A 14,374-nucleotide genomic window follows, 5' to 3' on the forward strand; every position below is an offset into this window, starting at 1 on the left:
CCTGTGCAATCAGCAACAACCACAGAGGCGGTTTCACTGAATCACAGAGGGAGATGCTGCCTCCATTCGTTTGGGAGGGTGTATTACACACACACACACACACCAATAAATTTAAAGTATTAAAAGTATTTATGTAATATTGTCAGGGCTGCAGATAAAAATGATTTCGACCTAAATTAAGGTTAACTGAACAAGTGTTAGATCTGCAAAGTGGTAGAAAATAGAGAAAAGTACATTCAAATAATTAAAAAAAAAAAACTACCACACCACTGAAGCCATAACTAGATACTTGTCAGTTCTTTTCCCAGGAGAGCTTCAGCTCAGAGAGCAACATCCACTACACTCTCCTCTTTCTAAAAGTGGGACTGTGGATCATCTATATTTGGATCTTGTCTCACTTCCACCTGAGCGCACGTTTCCTCCTACCACTGACCCTCTGGTTGTATTCAGGTGCGATGCAGAACGTTTTGAACTGGGTTATGATGTCTCCACAGGCCTCAGCTGTGTGAACGGTCTCACTGTGTTGAATAAGCACAGAAGAAGAATAAGGAAAATAATTTTACATATGTGTGTGAGATAAAAAAAAAGTGAAGAGGGGCGAGCAACTTTGCAATGTTTCCAGTTTCGAAGCAGAATAGAGACAAACAATATTGCAAAGTAATCAGAAAAACAGACATAATTTTAGTTTCCATCCATTTTATTGAATTTATAGACTTTCAAACAAACTTGTACAAATTGCAAAACAGCTTTTGGTAACACCTCATTGTTTTCTTATTATCATCGTTAGGAAATAAATTAAGTGAATAAAAAGTAAACAATGTGAATAGAGAAAATACAACAGAAAGAAGAATACCACAAAGAGCAAAAAGAAAGAAAGAAAGAAAAAGAGGCAACTGTTTCCCACAAAAAGTCACCTGCATCTCATTTGCAGTACACTGAAGCTGAAGAGCTAACCAGGCTTATCGCTGGTCACTTGAACAAACAACTGGAGTACCTCAAACATTTTGTGCTGGCCTTGTAATGAAAATGCCATCTTGAGCCATCTAGTTTAAAATTTACAACATGGGATTTGTGCTAGTTTGCACTGTAATACTGTATTTGCACACAAGGTGGCATCACTATCATACAACAAAACTGCCTGGTCCTGTCACCCACTCCCAACTCAACCAGTTTCAATATTCTGTGCCTGAACAGCTTGGGTGATGGGAAAGGAGGATCGCTGACATTTTAATACAAAACTTCCTAAAGCAAACTCTGTCCATTTTATTTGTTTGCTGTGTGCTCTATAAATACAGCACTAAACAATTTAAACACTGTGGATCATGTAAAACCTTGTTAGTTATTTAAATTATTCTGTCATTATAACACTGTAAGGGACTAGTTTACTACTTAGAATTAGATGCTTGCAAAACTGCAACCAGTGCTGTTTGATATTTCCTATCCTTATCTGCTTCTTCACGCAAAGACTAGGAAAGCATAATTTTATAAGCACTTTTAGCACGCCATTTATCCAGTATGTCTGCAGGTGAAATACTGAGCATAAGTGACTCATTAGTTAAATGTCTCTGAATGGATTCAACTTTGCATGGGCACAAAATTAAACAAAAACTCTCAGCGTTTTTCACTGTAAATAAACAGCATTGCATGGGGGAAAATTATCCTGATGAGAAAAAATAATAAATGGACCTTGGAAAATATCAATAACAGGTCTGTGTGAGAAGTGGCATGTTTTTTTTTTTTTGTGTGGGCATGGTGTTGAGGCACGCGGGGACATAACAGAGTGGAGGAACTGATGCCCAGAGGGTGTTGTGTTCGGGTAGAGCGCGTCCACTCCCAGCAGCATCTGATTTAGCCTCTATATTTCATTCAAGCCGGTCGCTTCACATTCTTTGCTACTCAAAGGGACGTGCACTTTTTCAATGGTTAAATATACACAATGTGTTTGTGCACAACAACCAACCACAAAGAGCACTGCACAAGCTATAATGAGTTTGAACAGTTAAACTGGAATATAAGAGATGTTATTTGTGTCTACGGATTTAGCACTGCACGGAAATCTCAGTCTCATTGAAATATGTTTGAGGGATTCTCTCAGTTTTTTGAGAGGTCAAGGCAAAACAATTTCCAATCCTCATCATGTTTTTGTGAAACTGAAAAAGAATTCCTCTAACTCAGTCACTTTGCCCCTCTACAAAGAGAAGGCATTTCCTTACATGACACAGAACCTCAGAAAATCAGAAAATCTCAAATGGAACTGGAAGTAAAACCACCAAAAAGATTATTCATTAATAATATCAAAAATACCAACAAACAGGCAAAAAAAAAAAAAAGATTGGTCACAGCAAATTTATGTACACATACACATTAAGAAAAGAGCTGTCAGTGGAGTTGGGGAAGGAGTGGATGAGTGGGGAAGAAAGAGGAGAAAGATTTGGGCAATTAGATAAGCCCTGTATCTTTGCTATACAGGGGAGTTACAGGGGTTGCCGTGATGGCAGACCAAGGACGGACAGGGTAAGCCGGAGGGGCAGAGCCAAGGCTGTACGTTCACCTCTTCTTGGGAGCTTGGGTGGTGCGGGGTGGGGTGACGGGCCGACCAGAATTTACACCACCATACTGGTACTTGGCCTTCTTCTCTGAGGGCTTTAGGATCTTGAAGACACAGATGAAAAGAGAGAGATGTATGAGCAAGTGCTAATGTGTGCAATATCAAAAGGCACCCGGCATAAATGCACATGCGTCCCTGTAATTTTTACACTACCTGGAAGGAACACATAAGGGATTCATCGACGCTCATCATGCCACCTGCGTTGTCAAACTCCCCGCAGTAGTTTGGAGCCGAGAAAAGTGTGACCAGTTGGCGTTTGGCAAAGAACTCATATCCATCCTCCACAACCTGTTAGAAGGCACATGACATTACTCCAACACCTACAGCGATCAATACTAAGAAACAGATCTTCAGCTACTTTCAGAATCCAACAGAGCTATCAAGGTTGAGTGTACAAAACCACCTACACCTGAATCAATATGAAACGCCCAGCGCAGAGCCAAAATAGCTGTGGTTAGTGCTCTTGTGCTAGTTGTTCCGTTGTTTGATCAATTAACAGAAAAGTTATTCCAATTCCAATAATTAGTTGTGTGATGTCTTGTGTGACAAACACAAGCAGTAGCTTGTCATTCATGGATTAATTTTCCATTTTAAATAAGCAAAAAAAAAAAAAAAGATTAAGGTAGGTAATAAGTGAGTACTGAATAAATTTAGAATAAACAGTACATGGGTTAAAAAAAACTGATGAAACAGGAGCAGAAAATTAGTGACTACACTGTTGCACCATGTCTATTAATATGTGGTTTAGCTGTGGGGTCTGTGTCTTCGTATCAGTCCCAGTAATTACTTGTACCAAAGACACATAATCTAATTGAGGTGAGCTATCATTAAAGTGCACGGCCTACCAATTTTAAGTCCCTAAGAAAAAATACACCCTGCAAGATCAATTTGCCTGCAGTGTGCTTCCTGCGTTTACACTCCATATCCAGGCTCTCTACCTTAATTCCCTTAATAATTACCTGGTGGGCTCTGCAGATGAGGTCCAGGTCATGGCGGTTGAGGAATTTGCTGACCACGTCCGCCCCAAAGGTGAAGGAGACCCCACGGTCGTTCTCTCCCCAGCCTTGTACATCCTTATCTGGGTCTGACCACAACAGGTCACACAGAAGGCCTGAGAAACAAATACGGAGAGGAGAGATGGAGACAGGGGTCACGTAAGTCAGGAAGGAGCTGAAAGAAGTGCATAGACAGACAACAGGGAGGAAAAATGTGCTAAAATCCAGCTGACTTTGCTGATGTAACACAGGAGATCTACTGATGCAACGCTCGTTCGCTCAGGAAGAGACAGGCTGGGTGTTTTCATTTAAAGGTAAACTTAAATTCCAGGGAGAAATCCAGAGGAAGTGAACATGTTCAGGTTCAAGGATGAGCTGCACCCAAGTACGTGCAGACACACACACACAGTACCTGTATCAGGCACATCTGTTGGCCTCATGATCCTGCGAATCTGCTCCATTGACTGCAAATCAGGCGATAGCCCTGAAACAGAAATCAAAGAGGTTGCTCTTCATTGGAGTTACTACAGATATATTTTGAAAAAGGCCATCAAAAAGCCACTGTGTAGATTTGGGAGAAGGGTAGGAATGGTTAGAGAGGGTGCTGTACCAACAGTAGCCTTCTCACCTCCATGGCAGCAGAAGATCTTCTCGTCAATAATAGCAGCGATGGGGAGGCAGTTAAAGCAGTCAGTGAAGGTCTTCCACAACTTAATGTTGAACCTGCGCTTGCCTGTGGGAGCACACAAACACACATTATTGTAATATAATTATATATGTACTTCAGGGATGTCTGGGTGTAGGATGAATTCACTTCTACCCACACTCATCGTAGAACCCGTAGATGCGGTTGATGGAAGCACACTCATGGTTGCCCCTGAGCAGGAAAAAGTTCTCTGGGTATTTGATCTTGTAGGCCAACAGAAGGCAGATGGTTTCCAGGGACTGCTTCCCTCTGTCCACGTAGTCGCCCAGGAAAAGGTAGTTTGCCTCTGGAGGGAAGCCACCATATTCAAAGAGCCTCAGCAGATCTGTGTATTGCCCATGGATGTCACCTGAGGAGAGGATGCGAGAGGCCAGGGGGAAGACAAGGCATTAATTTGACAGTTTACTGTAGGTGCCAGGATGGGAGGGGGTGCAACATAGAGAGGAAAACAATGAGAAGAATTTAAGATAGTTGAGTGGAGGTGTAGAGATTACTAAAAACTGTGGTGATGCAGTTTGTGGATGCATATGCTTACACACCAGCTCCTATTTCTCTGAAGCTTTTTTTTTTTCCTTTTTAAATTAAAGAACATGACCAGACAAGTAGGTTGGTGGGGATATATGACTGTGGCTATGCTTTACTGGGACTGCAGGAGCAAACCAATGGATACACACACAAAATGAGCCATTACAGCTGCCACCAGATCAATGCCATGGCCCGTGGGAAATGAGCTAGCAAGGGAAAGAACGCTTACAATCCGGGCTAATCACAAAAATAAAGGATGAACAACTACGGATCCGCAGAAACTAACTTTAATTTTAACAGCTCTCCCAGGATTCAGGGTCGCCCTCTCCTCTCTTTGACATCAGTCAGGCAGTGATGAGCTGGAGGCGCACTCACCAAAGCACAGGATCTCTGCTGGGGAGCCTCACTTCATCACCTAACCAAGACCTGCTTCCTTTTATATCCTCTTGCACCAACCTAAGAGCTGGTCTAATTTGGGCTAAGTGCTCCAGACAAAGATGACTGCAGAGCGCCTCACCAGAAGGGCTAGGACAATAATAACAGGCTTTATTGTTACCAAAACGGAAAGCAAATACATGTGCCACACTCTTTTTATGGCAATGCTTCATTACAAGATGGCACCAAATACAAATTAAAATGAAATAGGTCTCGTTATGCTGTGCAGCTGTCTGGCCTTGAGATTAAAACAACCAACAGAAATTGCAACTTTATACTGGAGTGGCTGGCATGGTTTCTTCTATTTCATGATGCCCGTCAGTGATCTAGGCACCAAAACGCAAACCACAACTGGCACCAAACCTATATGGCTACAGGCCTACATTTATTTTTGCCTTTGTCTAGGGATGGCATGTAAAAGCACACTTTTCTGTGCAAATGAATGAGTAAATGAATAGTTCTGAATGCATGAAGTTTAGCTCTGTCTCATGCTCCGTGTTCATATTGTGCTAAGCCAGTTGGTTTGTGTCTCACCATCAATCATTTTCTTTGTCCTGGACATGCAGCCCCAGCTTGCCATCTAGAGGTTTGATGCAAGTACTGGTAATGGTAACACCTTCACGGTCCTTCACATTAATAATACAATATCAACACTTCAATGAAACAACTGTTAAAGTATTAATGCAGTGCTACCGCATCATAATCCAGGTCACTGGAGTTTTATCTTCTCATAGGAGAGTGAAAGGGTGGCGAACCCATTTGTGGTGAGGACTTTACCAAAACAAGAATTACTTTTGTTTCTCAGCAAACAGACCTGTGAACTGCCTAAACCTACAAATACCACATAAAACGTGAAAACATTGACTTTGATCAACACAGACATTTTTATGGTCATGGCAGACAGAAAATGGACAACAGAGTACATACAGAGGGCTGAGTAAAAACAGAGGACAAAAAAGAAATGGACACGAAGCAATACACAATCCCCCTTGTTCATTTGCGCTGCAGTTTTATCAAAGGAGTGAAAGAAATTTAGGAACAAAGCCATATTTGGATAAAATGGTAGATGCAAACACGGGGCAACATAGACTGTAATCTCTGCAGCAACAGTTTCCGGTTAGTAAAATCTGTAAGAGCAGATCTAACTTCAGCTGAACTGTAGCTCTGTAGAAAAACTGGATAAACTGGATTAAAAAATAATGCTCTTTCATTCATGGCATACCAAACTACTTCCATTGTGTTGTTTAGTCGTTACTTCTTCTTCTTCTTATCTGGAATTATTAAGCAGCCTCAATTTGATTGGCTGTCTGTCATGTTGCCTCCAGAAAAGGGACCTGAGTTTAGTTTTAGACCAACTATCACACTAAGAGTTGCTGCATGATTTAGTTTCATCCAAGTTATTGCTGTGTACATGAATTTGTGAGCTTCCCCAGGACTGGCTATCTACTGGATACCCCCCGCCTGCCATCTCACAAGGAATTGTACGATGACAGTGAATTATTTACTCAGCACTGCCTCTGCAGTGTCAAAACAGTCCAAGAATAGCACAGAGATTTAGGCTTTAAAAGGCAGAGCAAAAGGCAGAAAGCCAAAAAAAAAAAACCCAAAAAAAACCAAAAAAAAAAAAACCAAAACAAAAAGAGCACTGAACTTGAGGTCACTGTTATAAATGAGGAAGATTTGTCTCAAAAGACAAGACAATATAAAAGCAAAGGTCATAACACAGCACTACAATAATAAGTGCACAGTAGTGTATTTAATGACATCCTTGTGGGTATGTAAATGGATATTCATGGCAAAATATAGGAAATATTTATATCCATGGTGCATTGCTCTTATGTACTGAAATAACAGGCTAAAAGGTAAATCAAATAAGTAATGATTAAATAAACAATAAAACAAAATGATGCCTATGTCTGCACAATGTAATGGCCATTTTATTAGCCAAACATTACGACACGGGTACTTAAGCAATAAAGCTATAATCAAGCATGCAGTTGCACGACCTTGTGTAGTCAAATGATCAGCTGGTTCAAAAGCACCCACATAAAAATACAACACCAGTGTGAGGAATAATAAAGCTCAGAGCACATTACAAAATGATAACAACAAATGAACACAAAACCACTCAGGAAACTGCCAATTGTTCATCACAGCAATAGAAGTCTGTCTTTGCTGCTCCAGATGGCGTGACACTTGGCATTAAAATCATTTTCATGTAACAAAGGATCCACTTCACACAACAAAGAAAACAGGCTGATGTTCATAAAAAGGTTCCACAAGAAAAAAAGGAAAGAAGACTGTAACTTTGGAAGACTTGATTTGTCCCACTCTGACAGCTGAAGCCCCATATTATTGTCAGATAAGCTTTGGAATACATTTTGACATGGAAGGATGACTGTGGATTTTGTCTCCCATCACAAGGGATCTCCTAAGGGCAAGTTTACACAGGAGGAATGAATACAGCGAGCAAAACCTGTTTCAATGACTGTTAGGACACGTGGCAAGTGTGTGAAGACAAAATCTAAATAATTATGAACCTATCCTTTAACTTTTGCATTTGAAAATGTTGCAGTGCATTCTACAATGTCTGTGAACTGTTTGTGCTACTTTTCAGTGAGTACTTGTCGTCAGACAATAATTAAAGTCATCCTATTCAACTGCTGCGAGTCTGAAAATGTATGATAAATGTTAATGCAGAATCAACACCTACACATACAAATAGCAGCCATGCTTGTGGTCTTTCTACAGCTAATTCAACAGCCTAGCTAATCAAATACATTTTCTTTTAAAGCAGCAAGGTCCTATTATGGTTTACGTGCAACCACGTGGCAATTTTGCAGAGGATTGTGATTACAGGGTGGCTTTTAATCATGATCATCTCTCTAGATTATTTTAGCAACTAAATTAGTATCTAACACGTCCTTACAATGAGGATTTGATTATTATTATTATTCGTATCACTGCACAAGGAACATCATTGTCAACAACAATGAAAAATCCAAATTTATATTATTCTGTTTAAATAAATGATAAAATCAATAATATCAAAGCTGCCAGTCTGGGCAAAACTGTGCCAGTGGCATTAAGGTTAACATGTGAGAGAGGGTAAATACAGAACCTGATCCATGCGACCTTAGTAAATAATTAAAGTCATTCACTGTTATGTCTTTTATAGTCAGTGCTGGTGACCCAAAAGTCTGCCATGGGTTATTCAGCTGTGGGCTAAATGCAAGTAAGCAGCCTGAGTTTTGGTAGCAGCAGCAAAAGAAAAAAGAAAGTAAAAGAGAGACAAAGATACCTCACACAGTGACAAATAGCACAACCTCAGACTCATTTATATGACTAATGTGTCAGGGTTACGTCTACTTTGATGGAGGCATCTAAGGCCATTAAAACCAGTGATTGTGATCACAGTAGTGTCAGATACATGGACACCATCACTCTCTCAAAATTCAATTTGACAAGAAACTAAATCAATAAGACTTCATCAAAAATTCATCATGTTTCCCTTAACAACATTTATCACTTAAAATACAAATACTGCCATGAGAGGTTGATACAATATGAGGCCTACAAAACAACAAACAAAGTAAATGTGTGTGGGAGGAAACTGGTATGAGGAGAGCCACAAATGAACTGTGTGTACGCCTGAGCATATACACTATATGAGCTGGTGTGCTGTATTTTCAAGGACTGGCACATATATTAGGCAGTTCAGAGTTGTTTGCAGTTACAGCACTACACTGGGGGAGGAGATAAAGCATGTGGGAGTGTGCTGAGATGTGCAGCAGCCAGCTAGAGATAGTGATAGTGGTAGCTATTTCAAGTTGAGAAGGAGCTAACTCGCCAATATGTGGTTCTTTGCTCTACTTCTGCTCGTCTATGTTATGTGTGTAACACAGTGATACGCCATCGGTGTATATATTTGCAACTCCCCTACATGTACAGCTTGGTGACATACACAGGGCAGTCAAGTCAAGAGAATAACAGTGGCTTAATATATGACCCAGGCTGAGGCAGTGTTATCCTGCCTGGTTACATAAGTAAACTCTGCGTCAAAGAAATAGATTGCTGCTCTGGGCCGTGCAAACCAGGCTGTGCTCTGCAGAGTGGGAGTTTGCCACTGGTGCACCCGACCCTTCAGAGTCAAAATGTTGCTTTCTGTTTGAGCTGCTCTTCACAAATTAATATTATGGTGTTGCTGTTGTGACATTTGTCAAGGGTTATAGGTAAATCTTCAAACTGTACACAGTGCTTCTAAAATCAATTATTGGACCACAGAAAAAGCAAATATAAAAAGTGCTGACATTTTGTTATGCTTATGAAAAGTGAACAGGCTTTTACGTTTGGTGCACAGTTTGTTGTCATGGCCATTAATTACTCACTTGAAGTGCAGTATGTCAATTCAAGTAGTGGGGTAAATGCACAGTGGCACTGGACTCATTTTCAGAAATCACGAATGTATCTGGCAGGCAGCTAGTGATTGTGTAAATTACTATTTGTTTGTTTATTTAAGCAGTTATTTTCAGATTATTCTCTTAAAATTCCTCCCTGTGCTTGTAAACCTCTCAATTTAGAAGTGCTTTAAAGGAAGCACTTCTAAATTCTCTACTGTCATAGTAGAGTATGTTATACAGCACAGAGGGTCACAAAAGAGTGAAAGCGAGGTGAACGAGCAAGTAAACAAGCAAAAATGAGCATGAGGTTGTGAGAAAATGACCTAAAACAAGGACAGAAATATACAACACTGACCACAGATCTTCAGGGGTGCCTCAAGCTCCAACAGGATGGGCTGGCTGAGGAAGATCTCCCTGGATTTGATGCAGAGGCCCCGCACCTCTGCCTCGGTCATCTGGACTATCTTTCCCGGGCGACATCCCCGCACTGAAGAGAAGAGAAAAGACCCTGTCAGTGCTATAGTTTTGTTTTTTTTTTATCATCAATGTAAGTGCTAATGCAGCAACACTGGGAACCCCAAACACCACCAAGTTCATCAGAATGAGGCCACGATAGAATAATTTTTCACCCAAGGGAAAAAACAGTTATGGCAGAACAACAAAGCAATCTTAAAATCTGATGAGCTGTGGGCGTAATGATTCTGTAGCTTATAGCTGCTAAATCTCAGCCATACTTAAGAAACCCACTGCTTAGACCACGAGAGCAGCTTGCATCTTCAGCAGTGGTGTGGGTTTATTGGCTGTGTAGTTGCACTGTTAGCTTAAGCCTTCTTTCTGGGGTTCTGCCACAGCTCTGGGTGCAGATTTATCTTGCGCCGATGAAAATAGGAGTGAGAATTTGCAACGCTGGCTACAGTCAGCAGTCGAAATAGTTGGGAGATATGAAAAGTGAGGATATCCATAAAAACTGTTTCCTCATCATATTACCTGGAGGCCAGAATATATGACTTATAGTTTCACTTAGTTAAAAAAAATCTGTGTCTGAAATATTTGATATTTGTGTTTTTATTCCTGCTTTGGTTAGTGAAAGTCTCGTAAAAACAGTATGCAAAACAGCACACCATAAGTCCCGTGGCATCACACACAAAAAAAAACTAGTGCTAAGGCTAAACATGAGCCGAAGTGCAAATAAACGAATAACAGGCTGAAGGACGGACTTATAATCCTCATTTAAATTGATCAATTAGACTCAAGGTAATTGGACCGTGCCTACAGAGCCCATTTAACTTGAGTCCTAGTTTGACGTCACAAAAACGCAAATCAAAGCACGTGATGATGAACCATTGATGATGGAAACAAAAGCAATAAACAAATCCTTGACTGAGGAATTATGTAATAACTAACCATTTTGGTACTGCCTTAAAGCTTGACAACCTTTAAAAGGATAGATGAGCTTGGCAAAAAAAACTGTGTTAGTCAGAAAGGAAATTTCCTTAAACCCTTTTCTTCCTTGCCTTTTTGTTTCCTTAAAGGATGACAAATTCTATAAAGGCCAAACAAGGAGCGGTTTAAAATGGATTAACTGGTGCATTGGTGAGGAATTCCCTTAGCTTAGTAAATGCATTTTTGTGCATACATAAACGCACACGTGTGCAACACACATGCTACTTCCACACCGTACCCAAGACTCCCTCACTGCCACTGTCTCATTAGTCATGTAATCCAACCAAATCTGAGAGAAGAGAGCAAACCAGAGGAATATGGATCCTCACAGACGGTGAGTCTGTGTGCCAAAAACTATTCCAGGGTGCCACCAACCTCCATTAACGGTTGCTTTTTACACCATCACTTTTCTTTATCACCCATCTACTGTATATGCACTGCTTCATACCCATGTGCTGAGTATGGTGTGAAGCATGAAATTGCAGAAGTAGGGCTCTTCAGTCAATGGCCAGGCCTCATCAGAGCTGAGCGAGTTAAGCTTGGATGCTTAGCCTGCTCGGCTTTAACACTGAACCTTTCACTGTTCGCACTTCTGCAGGCTGGCACTTTTAAAAGAGATTACGTTCTTAAGAACATTGAGGGGCAAAGGCTAAAATGAAGCAATGACAAGGATTTGCCACCATCATAAACCAAATCACTGTTTATGTGTGTGCGTGTGTGCGTGACTGTACACGTGCCTGGAGAAAGTGACAGAGTGTTTCATAAGTTTTAATTCCAATAAATAAGTACTCTCACTGACACTTGGCTTTTCCACAAGACCGCATTTTCTCAGACAGCAAAACATACAGTGAGCTATTATGTGATGTTGGGACACAGAATGAAGGCTAAAGGTCTTTCAAATCATCTGGTTTAGAAACTTAGCTCTGGAGAATTAGTTTCCTGATATGGTACAAATGTGCTGAACAGATCTGAAAACTTTATGTTGCCTCGGTTTCTTCCCTTTGGATCCAGACTCATTTTATCAATAAATATAACAGCCTGTTGTTGAAATCAACTAGGAAATACTTCTGCTCTGGTGGTGGCATTTCTCTATCACAGGGAGACAAAATAGAAACCGGGGTGCATCTTGTGCTTTCTATTTGGCATTTATGATATTCTTAAATGATTTGCTCATTAGATTAAATTTCATTGTACAAAACCAACAACCCATGCTTGATTCTAACTCTCTATAAAGTCATTAGCATGACAAAAGGAAAGAGACACCATCCCCATTTTACACCAACAAGATCACAACAAAACTGACCACTGACAGATGCCAGTGCCAAGTCCAACTTGTATTAAAAATATGAGCAGCACAATCACAGTCACTGCAGTCCAAGCTGAGTGCCAAGGGAATCGCAGTGTGTGGAGGATCAACAAGCTCTCTAGATGAGAAAAATGGCAAGCCACAAGTCGCAGTCACTAGCTGTCAAATACCAATTACCGCAAACCTTCAGATGACTGATGATCATGACTCTGTTGACACTAGATGTGATTTTGTTTCACAGTCGAGAGTGGAAAATGGACAAGAAGTTGATTGCAGGCTGTGAAGAAATGGGTTTTTTTTTCCATTTATTTTCAATTGATTTTACCATGTGGTAGTTAACTCATGTCAACTCATTTAAAATTTAACCAACAAAGAAACACAAGGCAGTTTCAGTGTGACAGCATTTTGCAGCAATAATTATAAATACAAAATCTTAGCATTTCAAAGCTGGCATAGAGTTTCATCTCCAACAGAGCCACAGATACTGGTGGAAAGTATGCCAAGGACAGCTGAATTTGCCTTAGTGGTCTGGTCTGACTCAAAGCATATCTCATGGGGGGAACAAAAAACTCCCCGCCTTCTCTACAGCAGGTGGACAGCCAACACAGAAGGATTTTTGCACATCCCTATCTCTGCCAAATCCAAAATCTGGTCCTCACACAACAACAAAAATTCCTTTGATTTACCAAGTACAAAAGAAACAATGTGACTGTGAACACAGTAACACAAGATGATGAGTTTAACCTGTAGATGTGAACAGTTTTGTGAACAGGTCAGATAAACAGACAGTTGTTCTTAAGCTATTCTAATTTTTCAGTGTCCCACATTTGTGCTGTTATCCACCTGTGCTAACACATTTAAAGTCAACGTGTGTGCATCATGGGCCCTGTGTGATTGAGTGCACTGTATTACAGCAACCTGCCCACCAAAACACACCTACAAACCCGGTGAGGAGTGAGCAGCACAAGATGAGACTGCCTCACACAAACCAGACTAACTTACAAGCTAAGTTTGACCAGGATGTAGTGACAAAGACATTTCTTATAAGAGGAACGCTTTAGCTAATTATTTGGCTTTTAATCTTGAATGTAGGCCTATGTGCACTGCTTACTAAAGTGTCAAAAGATTCCTCTTCCCAGTATTGTGACATTAACCAGGTCACCATTAGAATCTGAAGTCTATCATAACTACGACTCTCAGGCAGCGCGGACATGGAGCAAAAATTAACCGTGTCAAGGGCAGGGGCGCTGCTGAAAATCGGTGTATATGCTTTAGGGAAAAAAAATAACTTAACCTATGTGATCGACGCAACCGTAAACGCCAAGTGAAATTCTTCTACGCTTTATTTTAATGTTATATCGAACAGGACAAAAGTCCCCAGCCCCTCCTTCTCGATACACACCAGCCGTAGATAATTTGGCAAATAAATGAGCCAGAACACAGCAAAAAAAAAATATGTATATGGCAGAAAGTTTAATCACACGCTAAAGTAAAGACCACGACACGATAAAATTAGTTCGCAACAGTAACGTAGCTATTACAGCGAAAACTGAGAGATGTAGGCGTTTACCGCTGACAGTGTTTATAAACACGGCCAGCTAACGGTAACGTTAACCAGAGCTAGCCGGGGATACACCGTTACGGCTGGCTGACGTTAGCCCAACAAGCTAATACTTCCCTGCGTTTTCTGAGGCAGCCGCGTTAGTTACAGCATAAATCTAACGGCAGCCCGAGTCAACCCGAAACACTGGCTCTGTTTAATGTCATAGACTGTGTTAAAGTTGTTCACCTTCCAGAAGCCGAGAGATGAGGCTGTCCACGTTCAATTCACCCTCCGCCATCTTCACACTGATGTTGAACAGTGTTAGCCGGTTCGATTCCCCTCACAGACACCAGGAGGCGCGGTTGTCAAGAAAACAGTAACAGTAGGTGAGAGAGTGACTACATTGAAACGTA

The 14,374-nt window shown here is 40.8% G+C and overlaps 1 protein-coding gene across 1 annotated transcript; it reads right to left on the minus strand.

The window, feature by feature from the left end:
- Positions 1–1,714: 1,714 nt before the first annotated feature.
- LOC121197288 (serine/threonine-protein phosphatase PP1-beta catalytic subunit-like) lies at positions 1,715–14,275 on the minus strand. Its single transcript, XM_041060834.1, has 8 exons — positions 14,208–14,275; positions 10,025–10,156; positions 4,428–4,658; positions 4,232–4,336; positions 4,016–4,087; positions 3,568–3,719; positions 2,762–2,896; positions 1,715–2,652 (listed from the first exon to the last, which is right to left on the minus strand). The coding sequence occupies exons 1-8, from the start codon at positions 14,257–14,259 to the stop codon at positions 2,548–2,550; spliced, it is 984 nt and encodes a 327-aa protein (XP_040916768.1). The 5' UTR covers positions 14,260–14,275; the 3' UTR covers positions 1,715–2,547.
- Between the last annotated feature and the right edge of the window lie 99 nt (positions 14,276–14,374).

The sequence above is a fragment of the Toxotes jaculatrix genome, chromosome 17, assembly GCF_017976425.1.
Source record: "Toxotes jaculatrix isolate fToxJac2 chromosome 17, fToxJac2.pri, whole genome shotgun sequence".
Taxonomy (NCBI): domain Eukaryota; kingdom Metazoa; phylum Chordata; class Actinopteri; family Toxotidae; genus Toxotes; species Toxotes jaculatrix.

Coding starts and splice junctions, on each gene's coding strand:
- LOC121197288 (XM_041060834.1), bottom strand. CDS start 14,259: ATGGCGGAGGGTGAATTGAACGTGGACAGCCTCATCTCTCGGCTTCTG. Junction 10,157..14,207: donor CATCTCTCGGCTTCTGGAAG/GTGAACAACTTT, acceptor TCTTCTCTTCAG/TGCGGGGATGTCGCCCGGGA. Junction 3,720..4,015: donor AACAGATGTGCCTGATACAG/GTACTGTGTGTG, acceptor TTTGTTTCTCAG/GCCTTCTGTGTGACCTGTTG.